This window comes from Rhinolophus sinicus, linkage group LG10 (assembly GCF_036562045.2).
Source record: "Rhinolophus sinicus isolate RSC01 linkage group LG10, ASM3656204v1, whole genome shotgun sequence".
Lineage (NCBI taxonomy): Eukaryota > Metazoa > Chordata > Mammalia > Chiroptera > Rhinolophidae > Rhinolophus > Rhinolophus sinicus.
The window spans coordinates 102,449,781-102,466,833 of NC_133759.1; the positions used below are offsets into that span (position 1 = coordinate 102,449,781).

General features: G+C 51.0%; 1 protein-coding gene across 1 annotated transcript in view; it reads right to left on the reverse strand.

Moving 5' to 3' along the window:
• The window catches only part of SLIT3 (slit guidance ligand 3), a 551,973-nt gene that overhangs the window by 93,817 nt on the left and 441,103 nt on the right, over nt 1-17,053 (reverse strand). Inside the window, exons 10-12 of the mRNA XM_019740962.2 lie at nt 12,289-12,360; nt 7,465-7,536; nt 3,833-3,904 (exon numbers count right to left, since the gene is read on the reverse strand). Of these exons, the coding sequence (XP_019596521.2) occupies nt 3,833-3,904; nt 7,465-7,536; nt 12,289-12,360 (216 nt within the window). The remainder of the gene's footprint in view (nt 1-3,832; nt 3,905-7,464; nt 7,537-12,288; nt 12,361-17,053) is intronic.

Genomic DNA, 17,053 nt, shown 5'->3' on the forward strand with positions numbered 1-17,053 from the left:
ATAAATGTTAGCCGCTGTTATTAGCAGCAGCAGTAATACTAGTGAAACAGCTGGCGAGGGAAAGTGAGCTGTAGGGAGTGATGTTTTGCCGCTGCCCTGTAATTGGCATGTTGCTTGGCAAACTCCAAGATCCTCAAATGGTCTTGTCTGCCTTCCAAGAAAATCAAACAACAGGTGCCTGGGCCGCGTTAACTTACTCCAGCCCCAAGACAGTCTGGTTGGTCTCAGATCTCCTGGAGCGAGTTTAATATTTACCACGGCCAGCATTTACATGAGAGCTGCCACCTCAAATGACTGCCTGCCCCACCTGAATGACTTTCCTACACATGCCATGCAATCAGTGAGCACTACAGAAATGCTCTAGTTCCCTGGGGGAGCTGTCACAGTGCAGCCTGCAGCTGCCCATCAGAGGAGGAAGTGACGGCTCTAGAGACATGCTGACCACCTTTCTCGCCTGGGGGAGAACTGACCTCTGAGTTACAAGGCAAAGGGTGTGGGGGCACTCCGGCTGGCTGCACACCCAGGATCACCATTTCCACAGATGGCCCAGAGCCCAGGGGCCCCGGAGCCTGGGTAGGCAGAGGAACAGCGGGGAGCAAACCCTAAATTTCCAGTGCGGAAGGGTTGGATGGGGCTTGGGAGAAGAGGGCAAGTCACTTTCTTGGTCCCTCAGCGGCTGCCGTCCCTGGAGGTGGGAGCCCGTGCCAGTGCACGTCCTGCCCTCACCGTGGACTCTGAGATGCCTCTGGTTCTCAGCAGTTTCGGAAGGAGTCTCTAAACACACTTCCTGTTCAGATGGGCACCTGACTTGCTTCCCAGCAGCCTGTGTAAGAAGGGAAGCTGACAGGCTACCTTGCGTCTCCCAGATAGAATAAGGGTTGTTACTAATTACTAATGAATGCGTGTTTGTACCATGAATGTCTGCAGGAACGATCTATTTAGGATTAGATATAGGGAGACATACTAACTAGTTTCAAACATGTGGAGACTATGAGAATAGCCTTTTCCGAATTTCCCAGAGGCCTTTACTGAGGTTTAGTATAAGAAAGCGCTTCCTAACCTTCTAACTAGTACGCGGTGAGGACAGAAACCACCACCAAATGACCACAGAGGATTTGTCAGAGTGCAGGGGAGGGGCTTCCGTGCCAGCAGGTGGGAGACTGTGCTGAGAGCGCAGAAGCTCCTTTGACTCTAAGATTGTGGAACTTAAACGAAAGGAAGTGACTTGTGAGGCCGACAGCCAGAGGACGGGGTGTAGGGGGTCGTTCCCAGGAGAGCTGAAGGTAGTCCACGTGACCCATTTGCTGCCGCCTCTGAGAAACTCTGAAGGCTGAGCTATTCTGCTATCAGTATTGGCCATCGGTCAAATGAACATGCCAAGAAAAAGACCCAGGGGGGCTGGGTACAGACCAGGTTGGGCAAGTTTGGCGGGATGGTTGAAAAGTTTGGAGAAATGGGGAAAGGGGGGTGGAGAGTGGGGAATGGCCGGACAACCAACTACAATGTACCCATTTTATTACTGGCAGCATCATGACAAGTGCCAGGAAGGAAATGTGCAAGATCACCGCGTGTGACAGAGCTGACGTGGCTTTGTGATGCGCCAAGAATTTGAGACGGAGAGAGAAGGAAAAACATAAACCTCTCACAAAAAGCCTTCGAGTCAAAGGAGAGGAAATTATCCAGACTAGCAGGGTTGTCTAATCAGAGCCTTCTTACCAGAGTGTCTCTAGTGTAACAAGGAGACAGCCAATCTACAGCGGCTGAACGCTAAATTAGATCTGATCAGGACCTGCTTTCCAGTTGCTCAACAGCAGGTCAAAAGCCAACGAGGGCTACACTTGCTGCTTCTTTCTGGAAACTGAGCCTGCCTGAGTTGTGGCAATTCTTGGTCTCGAGAGGGGAGGACGCTTTGTCTTTACTCCCAGCTACTCAATTCCATCTGTGTAGACTGGTGATATTAAACGACAGTTGTCTCCCTGGCCCCATGCAAATTCCTGTTACTTCTGTTAACTTGCAACTGCCGTCAGCTTGGAGTTGGGAGACATGTCCTTATTTAAGAAACATGCGTTTATTGAATGTGTGAGGCACGCTGTGTTTCTCCTTCCAGGGCATTCTCTTCTCCACACCAAACACACAGATTGTGAAAGGATATTCATCCCAGCCCAGTGGAATACAACACCCCAAATCCTGCAGGCTAACGCTATTGTTATTCTTCCTTTAAGGGATTGATAGCTACAGTTAACTAGCCTTATGGTGGCAGTTATAACTTATGGTTTCTTTGCTACAAGCAAAGAACGCCATCTGTGCAACCCCCAGCTCCTGGGGTGTCATTCTAGCAAACAGCCTTGAAGGCCCACTGAGGGCGGGGACCTCTGGACAGGAATTTGCCCCCACGGAGAAACACAGAGTGGGCCCACATGGAGGCACGGGGGGTGGGGAGATGCAGGGAAAAGATACAGACTTTTCTTTCTCTTGATCTCAGCTTCATTGACACAGGCCTGCCTGCTGCCAGGAAACAAGCTGGGCACTCGCGGCACTGGGCATGATTCACATTATTATATTGTCTGGGGAGGATGAGCCGTAAAGGACATAGGGACGGAGGACAGATGTGAGACGGGAAAGGCTGGAAGAAAAGTCTCCCTGCCTCTTTCTTGAAGAATCTTGGGTGCCGCCATGTCAGATGTGTCACCTGCTTTCCTCTCTCCACCCCTCCTGCTCCTGGCCTCTCACCCATCCAGAGACCCAGCTTGCCCACCTCATCTGCAAGCTCATACTGGAGCGCCACGTAACTGCACACGGGGGCAGGGAGGCCTCTGGCCCCTTCCTCACAGCCTGTGCCTTGGAGGTACACACACACACACACACACACACACACACACACACACGCACACCCTGAACTCAGATGCACACCTCTGTGCACACACGTCCCGTGCTGTACAGCACACGGGGGGCTCCCTGAGCCACAGCACCACATGGTTTCACTCCCGTTTCTATCCCTGTTTTGCTGCGTGACCGAGGGCAAGTCATTTAGCTCTGAGACGTGGTACTTTCCATTGACAGGATACTTAAGATCGATTCCCAATACCAACAGGAACCGTGACACAGACACGGAGCAGACGTGGGCGTGGACGTGCACAGATGTACATTCCCGTATCCACAGTACACGCGTGTGATGCTACAGCTACCCCCTCACACACCAGAGATAATTCTCCCCCATCACAGAATCTTAAGGTACAGGATGAGCTAAATTCCTTTCCTTGCCTCTCCACATCAGAGTTCAATTATCTTCTTCAAACATTTAAGCTCAAATGACCAGAATGAAATAAATGCAAATAAATAATCCTGGAGCTTAAAATTCAAGGCAACAAATCTTCCTTTAAATTAAATAAACGCTTCCCACTCAGCCATCTCTTACCCAGATAGAGTCATATCGGTGACTGATTATGCTCGTCCCTAATTATTTCATCACCCACCCCCACCCTTCCTCAGGGTCACATGTCTATCAGCAGCTCTGCTTTGCCCTTAGTATTGGCACTTGGTGCGTGGATGTTTCAGTTTGCTATATTCCTAGCACACGCTGGCCTGGGCAGGCTCCTAGCTCTATCATTTAGGTTTGTTCACACTAATCTTGGCCTCCCTGTGCCAACTCTCTGACTCTCCTTCCACCGCAAGGAGGTGATGGAGGTGAGGGGCAGACAGTTCAGAACTTTTTTTTTTCCTTTTGGTGCACATAAAGTCAAAAGAAGAACTCTACAGAGCATGGCTGAAGATTGGCAGGAAAGAACCCACAGACAGTCCCGGAGACACAAACCGTGACAAAGTTCCTACTCACAGTAGCTGTAGGGACACCAGCCCATCAAACAGCCCCTTGGCAATCTCGGTGATCTTGTTCCCATAGAGTACCCTGGAAAGGAACGGAGAAGACAGCAGTTACCACGGATGTGAGGCCACTGGGACCCGCTCATGTAGGAGGCCATCACCTGGGCCAGCTCCGAGGAGGCGGACTCTCAGTGTGTCCTTCTAACTCCACCTCCTCCCTTCTCCCCACAGTGAGACACGAGGCAAGTGCCACTGGGGGCTGGAGGGGGGCAGGCTGTCGGGAGGACAGGAGAAATGGGCTCCATCCTGTTTCACTCCTGGGCAGCCCAGATCCATAAATAATCCACAATAGGAAGAAGCAGTCCCTCTGTGGTGTCTCCCTGAGCCGCTCATGATTCACACCCTAGAAATAAATAAGATGAGTGGGGAGCTGACTGGCCCTGTGTCTCCGTGTCTTTCGTGGGTATTGATCAGGCTGAGCCCAGCCTATAGGATGTTTCCTTCTCATGTCCCATTGCACCCTAGGAATTCCTGAGCTGAGTCCCTTCACCATCCATCTAGACAGGGCTTTGGGTATCTGGGGACCCGTCCAGATGGCTCAGGGACTGTTGAGTCCAGGAATGGCTCTCAGGAGAAAAGGAGGCACAAGGTGCTGTTACCTCAGAGGGATGGCGGCGTCTATACTCCAGCCCCTTTTCCTATTCTCACGCTCCGGGAAACAAGGAACTCGGACTTCTCTCATCCCCCTCGCTCAGCCTGCAGTGTCCCTCACACTGGGTCTCCTATTTGTGGGCTGGTGTCTGGTGACTTGTGAAGCTTAGGAAAGAAGCCTGCTGCATCTGTCTGTCCAGCCCAGTGTCCATGGGTCCGGCTGGTCTCCAGCACGGCAGCGAGGGCACTCTGGCCCCTTTGCTCTCACCCATGGCACAGGCTTTGCTGTCTCTTGGATCCAGTCTCTCTGAGATGGAGGGAACTTAGCTAAAGATGGTGTTTCTTCTTCTTTTTTAAAATTTCCTCTTGGGCCCTGAAGCGCACTGAATGAAATGCAATATTCAATCCTAAGTGTCTTTGAGGAGGCAAAATGGTAGGACCAGGAGATGGTAAGTGGGAGCGATTAACCAAACTCCCCATTTTCCAGACGCCACCAGGAGTTAACAGTGAGTGCCTCTCTCAGCCTGTGGGTATGTTTCATTAATGTTTCAACAAATTAATGACTAAATAAAAGTCAGCATGATGGCTCAGGCTCACATTTCTAATTCATATTAATGTCCCACCGCTCACGGTGCCACATGTAGTAATGTCACAGTCTGCTCCTTTCTGCAGATGTCCCAACTTCTCTACAGTAGAAGCTGGAGGGGCCGCGGGGCCAGGGGTCTGAGGGTCCTTGCATCACCCATCATGCATCTGTGCGGGACGTCTCAGAGCCGAGTGGGTCAAAACCACTCTCCAACAGGCTGACAGGGGCGTCTGGGTGTAGACCCCTCTGGCTCTCCCCCAGGATCTTTCCTTGACTTCCTTCTTCACATCTTCCAGGTTTGAGCTCAAGCACCTCTTCCTTGGGACGTCTCTCTCTGGAATATTCTGGTTAATGTTTTTCACTACCTGTCACCCTAGTTTTATTTCTTTCTCACTTTTCATTATATCCTGTTATGTTACTTACATGTTCATTTAGTTTAGACATTTTTTGTACCTCCCCTTCCACCCACCCACCCCCGAATATAGGCTCCACGTGACATTATGTGGCTTGTTCATGGCCAAGTCCCTAGAGCTGAGGACTGAACAGGGCTTAGCAGTCAGAATTGGGGAAAGAGTGAATGCACAGACATGGGGTAGAGGCTTTCCTGCCCTTTGCCTTGGCTGCTCTTGAGTTTGGATTGAGTGTGTTTGTGTTCAAAGCTCCATGAGACCAAAGGTCTTGTCTGTCCAGGTCACTGCCACAGTCTCATTCCCTACACTACTACTCAGCATGCAGTAGGCATCTAGTGAATGGCTGAATGCGTACATTGGCAGTGAGGAGCACTGCACTTATTAAACAGCACCCCGATGTATTTCAGAAGTGGCTGGTGGCATGTCTTTTTCATGAGTGGCAGTCATATTCTGAATTTCTTTTCCTGCAAGACCAGAAGCATCTCACTGTCTTCAGGCTGTCCCCAAAGGCCAGCAGAGGGAAACCAGACAAGGTGAACAGGACGGTGGGGGCAGGGATAGGGTCCTGGTGGCAGACGGCTGCTCTCCCTTCTCCTCTGTGATCTTCAGCAAAATAAGCAGACACTAATCTCACACACAATCCTGTCTTTGATATCCCAGCCAGATGTTCTACCCGATAAATGAAACTAATTTACTCTGCCAGCAGCAGGCAACAGCTGAATCAAGAGACTTCCCTGTTCTCTGCCCGTTCCCAGAGGGATGGGGCCAGGTGGGGGAAAACCGTGTATCAGATTACCTGCCCACTCACTAATTAAGCAAACAGGTTGCATAGAGGGGCAAAGCGTGGACAGCTTGCCTCTGAGCCTCCTCAGTCTTGCCCAGGTGGGCAGGTCACCAAATGATACCTTTGTTGTATCTTATGTCCACTTTTCACATTATCTCAAGAGGCAGCATAGCCTAAGGATTGTGGGTTCTGGGGTCAGACTGCTTGGGTCCAAATCCCTCCTTTCCCACTTGTTACAGTGGACTTTGGATAAGTTACATTGATTTATCCACCAAGATTTTTTTTTCACACAATAACCTTTTGCCAGGTACTGTTGGAGGTGCCAGAGACTCAGCCAGGATGAAAACAGATAACCCCAGTCTGTGTGGCGTTATTATAAACGAGAGAGGAGGACAGATTCTCTATTCCAGGTCGTTGTGAGGATGGGACGTATAAGATGCCTAGAACAGCACCTGGCACACAATACGTGATCCACAAGTACTGCGCTTCTAATTACTGCACTCACGGCCACTGCTGCCTGTGTGTTAGGCAGGAAAGGCAGCTCTGGCCCCATTTTGCCTGTGAGGGAACATGCACGGGAGACTCCAGTGACATGCCCTGTGCCACACACTGAGTCACTGACAGAATCGGGACAAAGCTTTATGTTTTGGTGCCCTTGTGGGTTTCTGAGCCCCTGGTAGGTGAAGCTTTGGTTCCATCCATGGCACTGCCCTAAGGTTTCAAAACCAGAGGAAGGAAGCACTTGTAGGGTGGGGTTGATACTTTCTCAAAATGGCCATGAGGTTGGTTGGAGAAAAAGCCTGAATATCAGGGAAAGAAAATTGGCTCCTCCCTTGACAAGGCCACATTCATGGGGAAAATACAGATGTCGGGAATAAACAGATGTTACGTTCTCTCGCTCCATCCCCCTAGAAGGCGCTGTGAGGCCTGTGGGGTGGGACGGGGGACTACAGTTAGAGTGGAAGGTGCATTCGAATTAAAAGCCAATAACTGGGCAGGCCGCTGGGCACTTAATCAATACAAATAATGCATTAGGGTTGTAGAAATATTCCCCCAGATCAATTTCCCCTGAAGAAATATTTGTTTCTTTGACCAGGTTGCCACAAGTGTGTAAGGGAACATAAAGCCTTGATAAACACCTCCTGGAAAACATGGATGCATCCAGCTCCCCTTCCCCCGCGCCCCGGCCCCCCGCCACTCTGCTCCCCACTTACAGCGATGTGAGTGACTTCAGACCCTGGAAGGCATCTGGGGCAATGTCCGAGATCTGATTTTTGCTGATGTCTCTAAAAACATGAACGGGAGAGTCTGAGAACACGGCCATTCCTAAACGTGAATCAAGCATGTCAGGTATTCAAAATGGTGGAGAATTAATTAATCACTCCATCAATTTTATTTATTTATAGTACAAGAGAAGGGGCTGAAGGACAATTCAGTTCAACTGCCTCATGCTAAAATCTACTCCATGTGTGTCACTCTTCTCGGCTTTCAGAGAATGTTCAGCCCCGGCACCTGGACGTGGACACATGGCTTTGCACAGGTGAGTCCACATTTTGCAGGTGGGAAACTGCACCCAGTCAAGTTACGGCCTTGTCTAGGTCACATTACCAGGCCCTACTGCATAAAGGAGAGAGGAACTGGAGTCCCCCAACGCAGCCCAGGGGTCCTCTAAGCATCACCTTCTGCCTCATGCCTCAGCAAACGCTTATTTTTGTCCCCCCCAAATCCTGAGTCATTTCACCTCCTCGGTGACTCTTCCTCCCTGACCTGCATGGAGGTTTTGAGCACTGACTTCCGGCTTGGTCTGACTCAGTGCATCCTCCAGGCTGTGTGATGGAAACACATCACGAGATTCTCATGGGATGGCTTTGAGCCGTGGGCAGGAGCAAGCCCAGGGTGGTGATGCCCAGGGCTTTGGGATAACATGAGCGAGAGGGATGCTGTGTGTTAGGAGGCAGCTAACCGGGCCTGGCTGGTGCAGGGGACCTGGCTCTTTCCCAGTGACTTCTGAGCACTGTGCTAATGGCACTTCACTGAGGGGGAGGGCTTTCTCTCAGCGTCATTAGCTCAGGGACAGCCGCTGAGCTCCTGTCACTGGAAGGGGAGATGCTCCAATTTCCAGCCACAAGGAGCCTCTCTGGCTGTTTAACAACAATAAATCAATGGGTCTTTTGTGCAGAAGAGGGGGAGCTAGGGTCTTGGAGGGTCAACAAGGAGGAGACAAGGGAACAGCGAGAAGAAAGCACATCTAAGCAGATTCTTGAGCAATTGCCTCCAGCGAGGCCAGGCTCCCAGCCCCCCAGCCTCTGAAGCACACACTCCTCCAGCCTGTTTCTCGCCTCCTCCTCCTCGCAGCCTTCCAAAGCACCTGCACCACCTCTGGCTAGGCCTCTGCTCCCTTCCCTCCCTGCTTCCAAAGCCTGAACGCTGAAAGATACTTCACAGGTTAAGGCTCCTTAGGCACAGCTGTCGAGCTTATCCCTTTAGCTGGCAAGATCGCCTCTGACAAATCCACAGATTGTGCTTGCAGACTCCTCAGCTTACACCAGGCTTTTCTTCAGCGCTCCATTTTTGTATAAGGGTCTTAACAAGCAAATGCCCCGGATTATCCTGATCTTGCTCACCCTCAGCGTGGCTGCCTAGCAAGGCATTTGAGGCCAGTGTGCAAGGTCTGTGTTCCAATCAGACTGGTGACAGCAACTGGTGTTTCCTCCCCCACCCCCTATCCTGGGATGCCCCTTCAAGGTATGTAGACCTCTCCCATGCAAGACGAAGTTCTGTGATCAGTGGGGAAGCCTTCTGCCTTAGCTCTGTGAGGGCAAACTGGTTTTCAGTCCCCAGCTGGGCTATCGGACGCACCCCTTTCTACAGCACGAGGTGAGACGTCTCGTGGTTTGGGATGGTGAGGAGTGGACATTGGAGAAGTGGTAGTCTAGCTGGGACTTGACCCTGGGGTTCATTTCATCTTACTTCCTAATTCTGCAGGAACGGCAGGAAACAGCAGCCCTGTGAGGTAAAGGACCTGGAGTCACAAGTGACACGGCTATTTCGGTACAGAGCTGGCATCTCGACCCTCCCTTGCACCTCACTATGAGGGATGCAGAACGCAGCGGCACTGGACAGGAAGGCAGGCTGGGAGAGGCGTCAGGTGCCCACTGACCTCCAATGCTTGACCCCTCCCACTACGGGAGGGGGGTCCCAGAGCAGACTCTCGACCAGTGGTTCTCAAACCTCCAAACTTCACTGGGGTGTTTACTAAAATGCACCCACAGAGTCTGACTGGGTCAGCTGGGGGGCTGGGGTTAGAAATCTGCATATGTTACACATCTCCAGGTGATCCCCACCCAGGTGGGCCCAGAGTCAAACTTCAGGCCACAGCGTTTTAGAATTTGGTCTCAGACTCACCCCAGTCCCCTGGGACTTATAAACTGAACAACCCAGAGGGACTGAGTGGCCTTTCCAGACTGTTCAGGACAGGAGGGCAAATTCCAGTGCCCACAAGGGTCAAGCGGGAAATAAAGGTGCGTGCTCTACCTGAGGGGCGTGCTACCTGAGATCACGCAAATGAAGAACTCCACACACCATGCTGGCCAAACAACACAGGTTTGTCCTCAGGCGTTAGCACTACCAGCCAACCAACCCCATAAGGCAGGGGGGTCCCCTCCAGCACCTGCTACTCTCCCTCCAGATGGTTTCTCTACCTTGATACTAGTGTTTAACTGCAAGTGTTTTTGTGCTAAGCTGACCACTAGAAATTGGTGGGACAAAGCCATTCATTCAGGGAGAATTCTTCATCTTGGTGTTATTATTAGAGATAAGAGAAGCATGTGGTTCATTCATAGCTGAAGGGAAACCTGTTTTCGTTAGATATTAGAGTTAAACTCGTCATGTGTAGGAGGAAGAATCCACACTGAGGGTTTTAAAATCCATTCTCACCAGGAACCTTACTTCTCCTAAGCTATCACACTTCAGTCACGGTTTCTGAAATTCTGTTAGCTGAAAACGTTTTTAGTAGTCTCTCTTCCCTACCACCATCCCCTTGGGGAAAAAAAGGCATCATAATAAATACCATCATAAGTGATCAAAAATTAAAGTCACTTTCCAGGTTGTGACTGAGACGGTCTTATGAATTTTGAATGCACAGATCATGGCAAGTCCAACAGGATGGAGAAAGGACAGTAAAACATAGCCAAGCTCTAAATTACCTGGACTTCACAAAAAATTAGAGCAGTAACTTAAATCATGCAAGAGATATAGGTTGGGGCAGTGACTGAAGTTGTCATTTTTCACTGGAATTACTATCCGGCTGCATAATCAGGCTGGGCTTTAAAAATGAACTGGGGTGGGGGTAAGGAGAGTGAGTGGGGAAGCAGGGAGCCCAGGAGATTAATGGCCCAAGGTTTTAAATATTAAGGCCTATATTTCTACAGCTCCTCCAGCAGGAACGCTGCCAAGGGGAGGGAAGGAAAACATGCTTCGGGCTGGCTCATTATGTTGGTTTCTACTTCTGGAATTGTACCAGCAGAAAATCTTGTTTGGTTTGGATTTCCAGGGAGATGGGAAGTTGGCTTCCTGCGATCTGAGGGAAAGCCTCCCAATGCCAGAGTTTCGTGGGGATGTTTATTTTTAACACAAAAGGAGTCAGCGGCACTTAACCTCTTTCCCATAGGCCACCTCCTCCTCCTCGAGGGAAAGCGGTGACTCAGCCTGGAGTGGAAGGGAACATTAAGTCCAGGTATATTTCTACCTGCCTTGTCCGTCTCCTCTGTGGGGGCCAGAGAGAGCAAGTGCAATGAAACCAGCATCTCCATTTCTGGGCTGTAATAAATGAGTCCGTAGCCTGGAAGAGGGAAAGACGTCTCTCTCCCAGATTCCTGGAATCTCTGACGGCAATGGATGGGCCCCTTCTGAATCCTACCAGCCTCCCTTCAGATGCCCAGCTCTGGGTGACTCACGGAGCAGTGCCCAGGGCGCTCCCATGATGGGGGCGGGTGGTGTGGACGATGCTGCCACAATGGCAGTGTTGAGGCCTGTGACGCTCTCAGTGGCTGCCGCGGTACGGAAGGTACAGCAGTGCAGGCGTCACCAGGTAGTGATAAGAGGTGGTGGTGGCAGTGATATTGGTCAGAGGGGAATGGGGATAATCGTGGGCAAATCATGCTGTTGGGGGATAAGAAGCTTCCCAGGCTTCTCGTGTCACTTGGGAAGAATAGAAAGTTCTTAGCATGGCCCACAGGGTCCACAGGATCCAGGCCCTACCTGCCTCTCCACCACCATCCCCACCACTGCACCCCTCACTCAGCCCCGCCCGCAGGCACACTCCCCAGGGCCTTTCAGTGTCCTTCCCTGATAGCTTGTCGTGCCCCACTCCCTTCCTTCAGTCGGGTCACCTTCACACAGAGGCCTCCACGGGCAAAGCCCCCTGAAGACCACCCACCATGACGCCCACGCCTTTCTTCCCCTCTGTTTTACTTTCTAGCACTTACAAATTTCGAGTGCTCATCGAGTTCATGTTCTGTGTCTCCCACTCAAACATTCACGCTCCACGGGAGCAGACTGCGTTTCAGCTCACCGCATCACCCCCAGATCCTAGCACAGCTCCTAGCTCGCAGGGGACGTTCACTGAGTGGCACTGAATGTGTGCATGGTTGTGGGAATGTTGGTGACCGTGCTGCAGAACGGTACATGCCACTGTCACATCTCCCCTGAAAGTCCTACTTCAGATCCACAGCCCCAAAGCCAGGGGACAATAAGGGAAGAAGAGCCAGCTGAGCGCCACCTCCCACCCAGGTCATTGTACTTTGCTCCAGTTGGAGAGGCCCTTAGCTCTGAGGTGCCTAAACCATACGCCTCACCATCTCAATGCAACACTTCTGACCCTTACCTCCCGCGCTTAGGAGAGCTTTCCAGGCCTGACACTGCACTGTCCAGGCGTAACATGACACGGCCTGTCTTCTGAGTAGGCTGCCCACCACACCTGACATGTTATCCCCCAAACTGAAAACATGTGGGCTCGCTTCTCCCCAGGGGAAACTCACATTCGCTTCAGCTTCTTGTACTGGGTGAAGGCTCCGGCAGGGATGGATTTGATGGAGTTCTGTTCCAGGCGTCTGGGAAACAGAGCAGAGAAGAGTCAGTGACGCACCCACCCACAACCAGAGGTTGCTGAGGGCCCTGAGGACAGAATGGTCTCTCCCATCACATGGCACATATTCTTGCTCACAGGAGGCCAGGCGAACTCTGTGCAAAAGCCAAAGACTCATGTTCCGGTGTATGGCGCACCCAGCCCAGGGTCTCACTCCCTTGGGAGAAAGCTAGAAAAGATGACTTTTCCTTGAGGAGTTTTGGTTCTTGCTTATTATAAGATGGCTTTGGAGGCAGCCAGCTTCTTCAAAAAAAGCTGTAGGAAGTAACCAGAGTGCTGGAAAAGTGAAAGGGATAAAGAGAAGAAAGAGTAAAAAGAGATGGACTGTGAGCTAGCAATGCTTATATGGAAGCACGTTACTATTCTGTTAAAACTCAACCACACTGTGCCGGGGGCTTGTACAGGCAGAAGTGACAACGGCTGACTTCATTTCTGGGTTTTCCTTTTCTTTTCTTTTCTTTGGTCTTCTTTTCTTTCTTTCTTTTTTTGGGTATAATTGACATATTAGTTTCAGGTGTAGAGCATATGATTCAATGTTTGTTTCTGGGCTGTTCTAATATGGTGGAGAAAAAGCCTTCAGGTCTTTAGCTTCCAGCCTGACATTCATCAGACTGGCTCCCTGACATCCTGGTGGCCCCAGGGGACCCGGCTGGACCACTTCCCTGGGCTGCTGCGCAAATCTATGGCTATAACGTCTTACGGACTTTCCTGAAATGCTTCTTCCTCTCCTATTATTCTGGGAAGACAAGAGATGCTGCAGGCCCAGGGCTCAGAGCTTCCTTGGAAGAGAAAAGGCTGGGAGAGCAAGGAGCATTTCCATTCTTTATTCTTTCATCTCTCAAATGACTTCCTGTCACCAGGAACAGGTGTGGTGGGAAAGAGGCCTGAGCAGCAGGCAGGGCCCTCTATTAGAGGTGATGAATGGTACCCAGGCCCAGGCTGAGGACTCAGCATCTCCCCCTCATCCATCTCTCTTGTCTCCAAAGGTGTGGATCTTTTCATCACTTCCTCATTTGGCATGGATGCTTCCCAAACCCTCAGCTGGGGAGACATACAGAAAAGGTGTGTGTGGGGCGGGGGTGGGGGGCCAGCTGGAGGAGGAAACGGGAGGAACTGGCTCCCTCGGAGGCTGCATCTTGTGGATGCACATTTCTGGCTGGGACGAACCTGTTCATCTTGAAGAGTAATTCCTGCTGCAGAGCCGGGGAGACAGTCGTATTAATTTGTGCCTCTGCGATCTCATCTTCATTGGGGGAACAGAGTATTTGTTACTGGAACCGCTAATGGAGCAGTTTGCCAGCAATTTTCCCATTTCAAACAACATCTCAGCTGCTAATGTGGAATGGTTTGTCAGGCCTACCCATAACACAGACAAATCACTCTCCAGGCCAAAGGAAGGGGGAGAAAGATGAAGGGCGGGTGAGAGGAGAGAGGGGGCATCAGGACAGATCATTCTTGGATGCCGGAAGAATGGAGTCTACAAATGAGACTGCCACGGTCTGTTAAGAAAGCCTTTGTGGCCAGCCAGAAGGCGGGGGTGTGCTCTGCTGGGCCCGTGGGCACAGGCTGGCTGGGCAGGGACCTGGCTGGCTCACGGTGAGCCACAAAAACATGCCACAAGGTCTCCGAGGCTGCAGACTCCTGATGCAGCCGCCTGCCGAGGCAGCTGACTTGGGCAGGCTGCCTTGACTGAGAAGTTCCAAGGACATTCTCGTTTTCTAGGTGAGGAGAGTTCAGCAGGAGTTTCTCAGCCGAGGAGGCAGCAGCTCTGTGGGTCTCTGGGGCTGCCAGTCAGGTGGCAAATGCTCTCCAGGAATCCTGTGATTCACCTGCCACTTTGGCAAGGGACTGTGGCTGGATGATGCCTCTGGAGAGAGCCACTATCCGTTAACAATGGCGATCCCATCAGCTTTTCCAAGAGGACCCATTGCTCCCAGCTGTGGGCCAAGAGCCCATGCGAGTCATGTCAGCACCGGGTGTGAGGTCAGCTGGCTGCCACGCAGTTCAAAACCAATGACCCTCCACTTTAGGGATGGGTGCAGGGCTAAGGGAGGGATGCATCGGTGAGCAGGAGGTGATACCTGCACCCAAAGAGCTTAATGCTCTGGTGACAGAGGCCAGCTCAAAACGGCCCATCACAGAACCAAATTTTATTGCTACCGCACAGGAAGAGCTATCTTTTATGGCGTTGAGTTGATTTATGTCTATTATCTCTTTTAATCCTTACACTTAGGAGGCAAGTTGTGTTGGCCCCATCCGGTGGATGAGGACAATAAAACCTAGAGGGATCAAATCGCCTGTCCAAGCTGACAGCGCTAGTAAGTGGCAGAACTGCCATCTCTCTGTTTCTACCCACTGGACACACTGCCTATTTTTTTGAAAAAGGAGAAACTGAGACCCAGAGACAAAAGTGGCTTTCCCAAAGTCACAGAAAAGTTTAAGGGGTTACGAGCCCAGGGCTCCTTCTGACATATCGTGCAGCCTCTGCAGAAGTATGCATTTTGTAAAACAGCTGTAGGAGTTGAGGGAAGATGGAATGTAGATGTGAATATGGATGAAATACGCGAGTAGCACAAAGGTGTGATTTCTGAACAAAGAATTCCAGCCTAAGCCTGTAGCCCTGGCAGGGACGTCGCTGGGCATCCTGTACTCGAGACTGGTACACTTAGGGGAGGGTGTTTGTCTCTGGTGTTGCTCCGCTTCCTGTGCGGCTGTGGGCACTGGCTGGACATCCAACCCCAGTGAAATGTCAAGGCCATGGGATGTAGGGTAACCTTGCCCCTGGGCCATCCATTTGCCTGGGGGTGGCTGGGTAGTTGTGAATAGTCAGTGTACTTCACACATGAAGGCAAAGGTAGGATCATGAAAATCAGGCGCTTAGAATCAGGCATTAGACTAAGAGATCTCCATGGTGCGTCTAACAACATTCACGCCTCTAGGAGGCAGAGCCTATTCATTATTACCATCTCCACTAAACATGAGAAGACCGAGGCTCACAAATGTTAAGTCACTTGCCCAGATTCACAAAGCCAGGAAGAGCTACAGCCGGGACTCAAACTCAAATTCATTCAGTTCAAAAGCCTGAAGTCTCCATCACTGAGCTGTGCTGAATACCGTCGGGGGCTGAGGCATTTCCATTCTGTTAGTCATTGCCTGCACTCATTCTCAGGGAAGTGGCCCTTCCATCAAGGAAGTAAGGCTGGAGGGTGTGTGCACACATGCGTGTGTGTGCACACACTGTCTCTATGCAGCGGGTACCTGTGGTTGCTTTTACACATACATAGCCCAGTCCTATAGCCGGGAACACGCATGCAGAGATCCATTCTCCCAGGGACAGAAATTCAGTGTGAAGGACAAAAAGAAGCATTCCCATCAGCAGAAACGGTCACACTTGGGGATGTGTCTGAAGCCAGCAGCTGTTTTAGGTCTCTCTTAACCGGCACATGTTGTCTTTCTTTGTCTGGCAAACATTGTTTAGGCTGCAAACTGCTTTCCTAGAACTAGCACAGAAACAAACATACCAATCAAACATCTGAGCATCTTCTAGGACAAGTGAAAACAGTGGGAACATCGGATGGGGATTTCAGTCATTTGTGCTGGTGTGGATTTGCCCTAGTTCCTTCGTGCTTCCTTAATGATCTGTCATTTGCACACATGCGACTGAACACAATATATTTCTAGCAATACATAAGTCAACACGTCGCCAGAGTGACTGGCAGGGACACGGCTGTGCCGGGCATGGCTGCGGGTCCCCCGGCAAAAGGGTCTTGGCGCTGGGCTGGACTCCTGGTGGTGGTGTGACTGAGGCAGTGACGATGAGGGACAGCTGCCATTCACTGAGGATTCACTGAGGGCTTTTTATATGTCAGACACGGGCTCTTCACACACTGGCTCACTGTATTTAAGACTACAAAGCAAGTGGTCTCATAAATACGCCCATTTTACGGGCATGGAAGTCGTGGGACAGAGAGGCCAGTTAGCCTCACATCAGGCTGTACGCCAGGGCCTGGACTTGAACCCAGACTGGTCTGACTCAGACGTCTGCGTTCTTAACCCCTAGGCGACACTGCCTCCTGTAGAAGGCACCATCGTGAGAGTTTACAATGGTTCTTACGTCTTCCCCATCCCTCTTAGTTTTCCCTTGACTTGGGAGCTCGTGAGTATGTTCAGATCCATGTTTATCCCTCACCCAAGTTTTTCTGGGCCATTTGGTTGGAGACCAGACCACGATTCAGTTTCTGAGGCTTCACTGCCCTTGGAACAGGGCTGAGGGGGAAGGTTCCCATCAGTCACATTCCTGGCCGCTCCCTTTCTTTACCTTCGCTGCTGGTGGTTCTTCGGAGAGGCAGGGAGTCCTAACCTCCCGCACTGAGTTTATGTGTTTGGTCCACAGCAAAGGTGAGGAACGTAGTGTGTGACGTGAGCCATTCCTAAGCTACTCTGCAGAACACCTGGCACTGCCCACAGAACACAGAGGTGCAGACACAGAGCCCGATTTGCTCGTTACATACAGATGCCCAGAGGCCTCCAACAGAGGACAGCTGTTTTTCTTCTTAGAAAAAAAATGAATGAAGAATAGTACGGGGACTTGAGGCTAATCATTCTATCACGTTGTATATGTAAACACGTGCGTACGTTTTTTTCTTTTTAGATTCCAT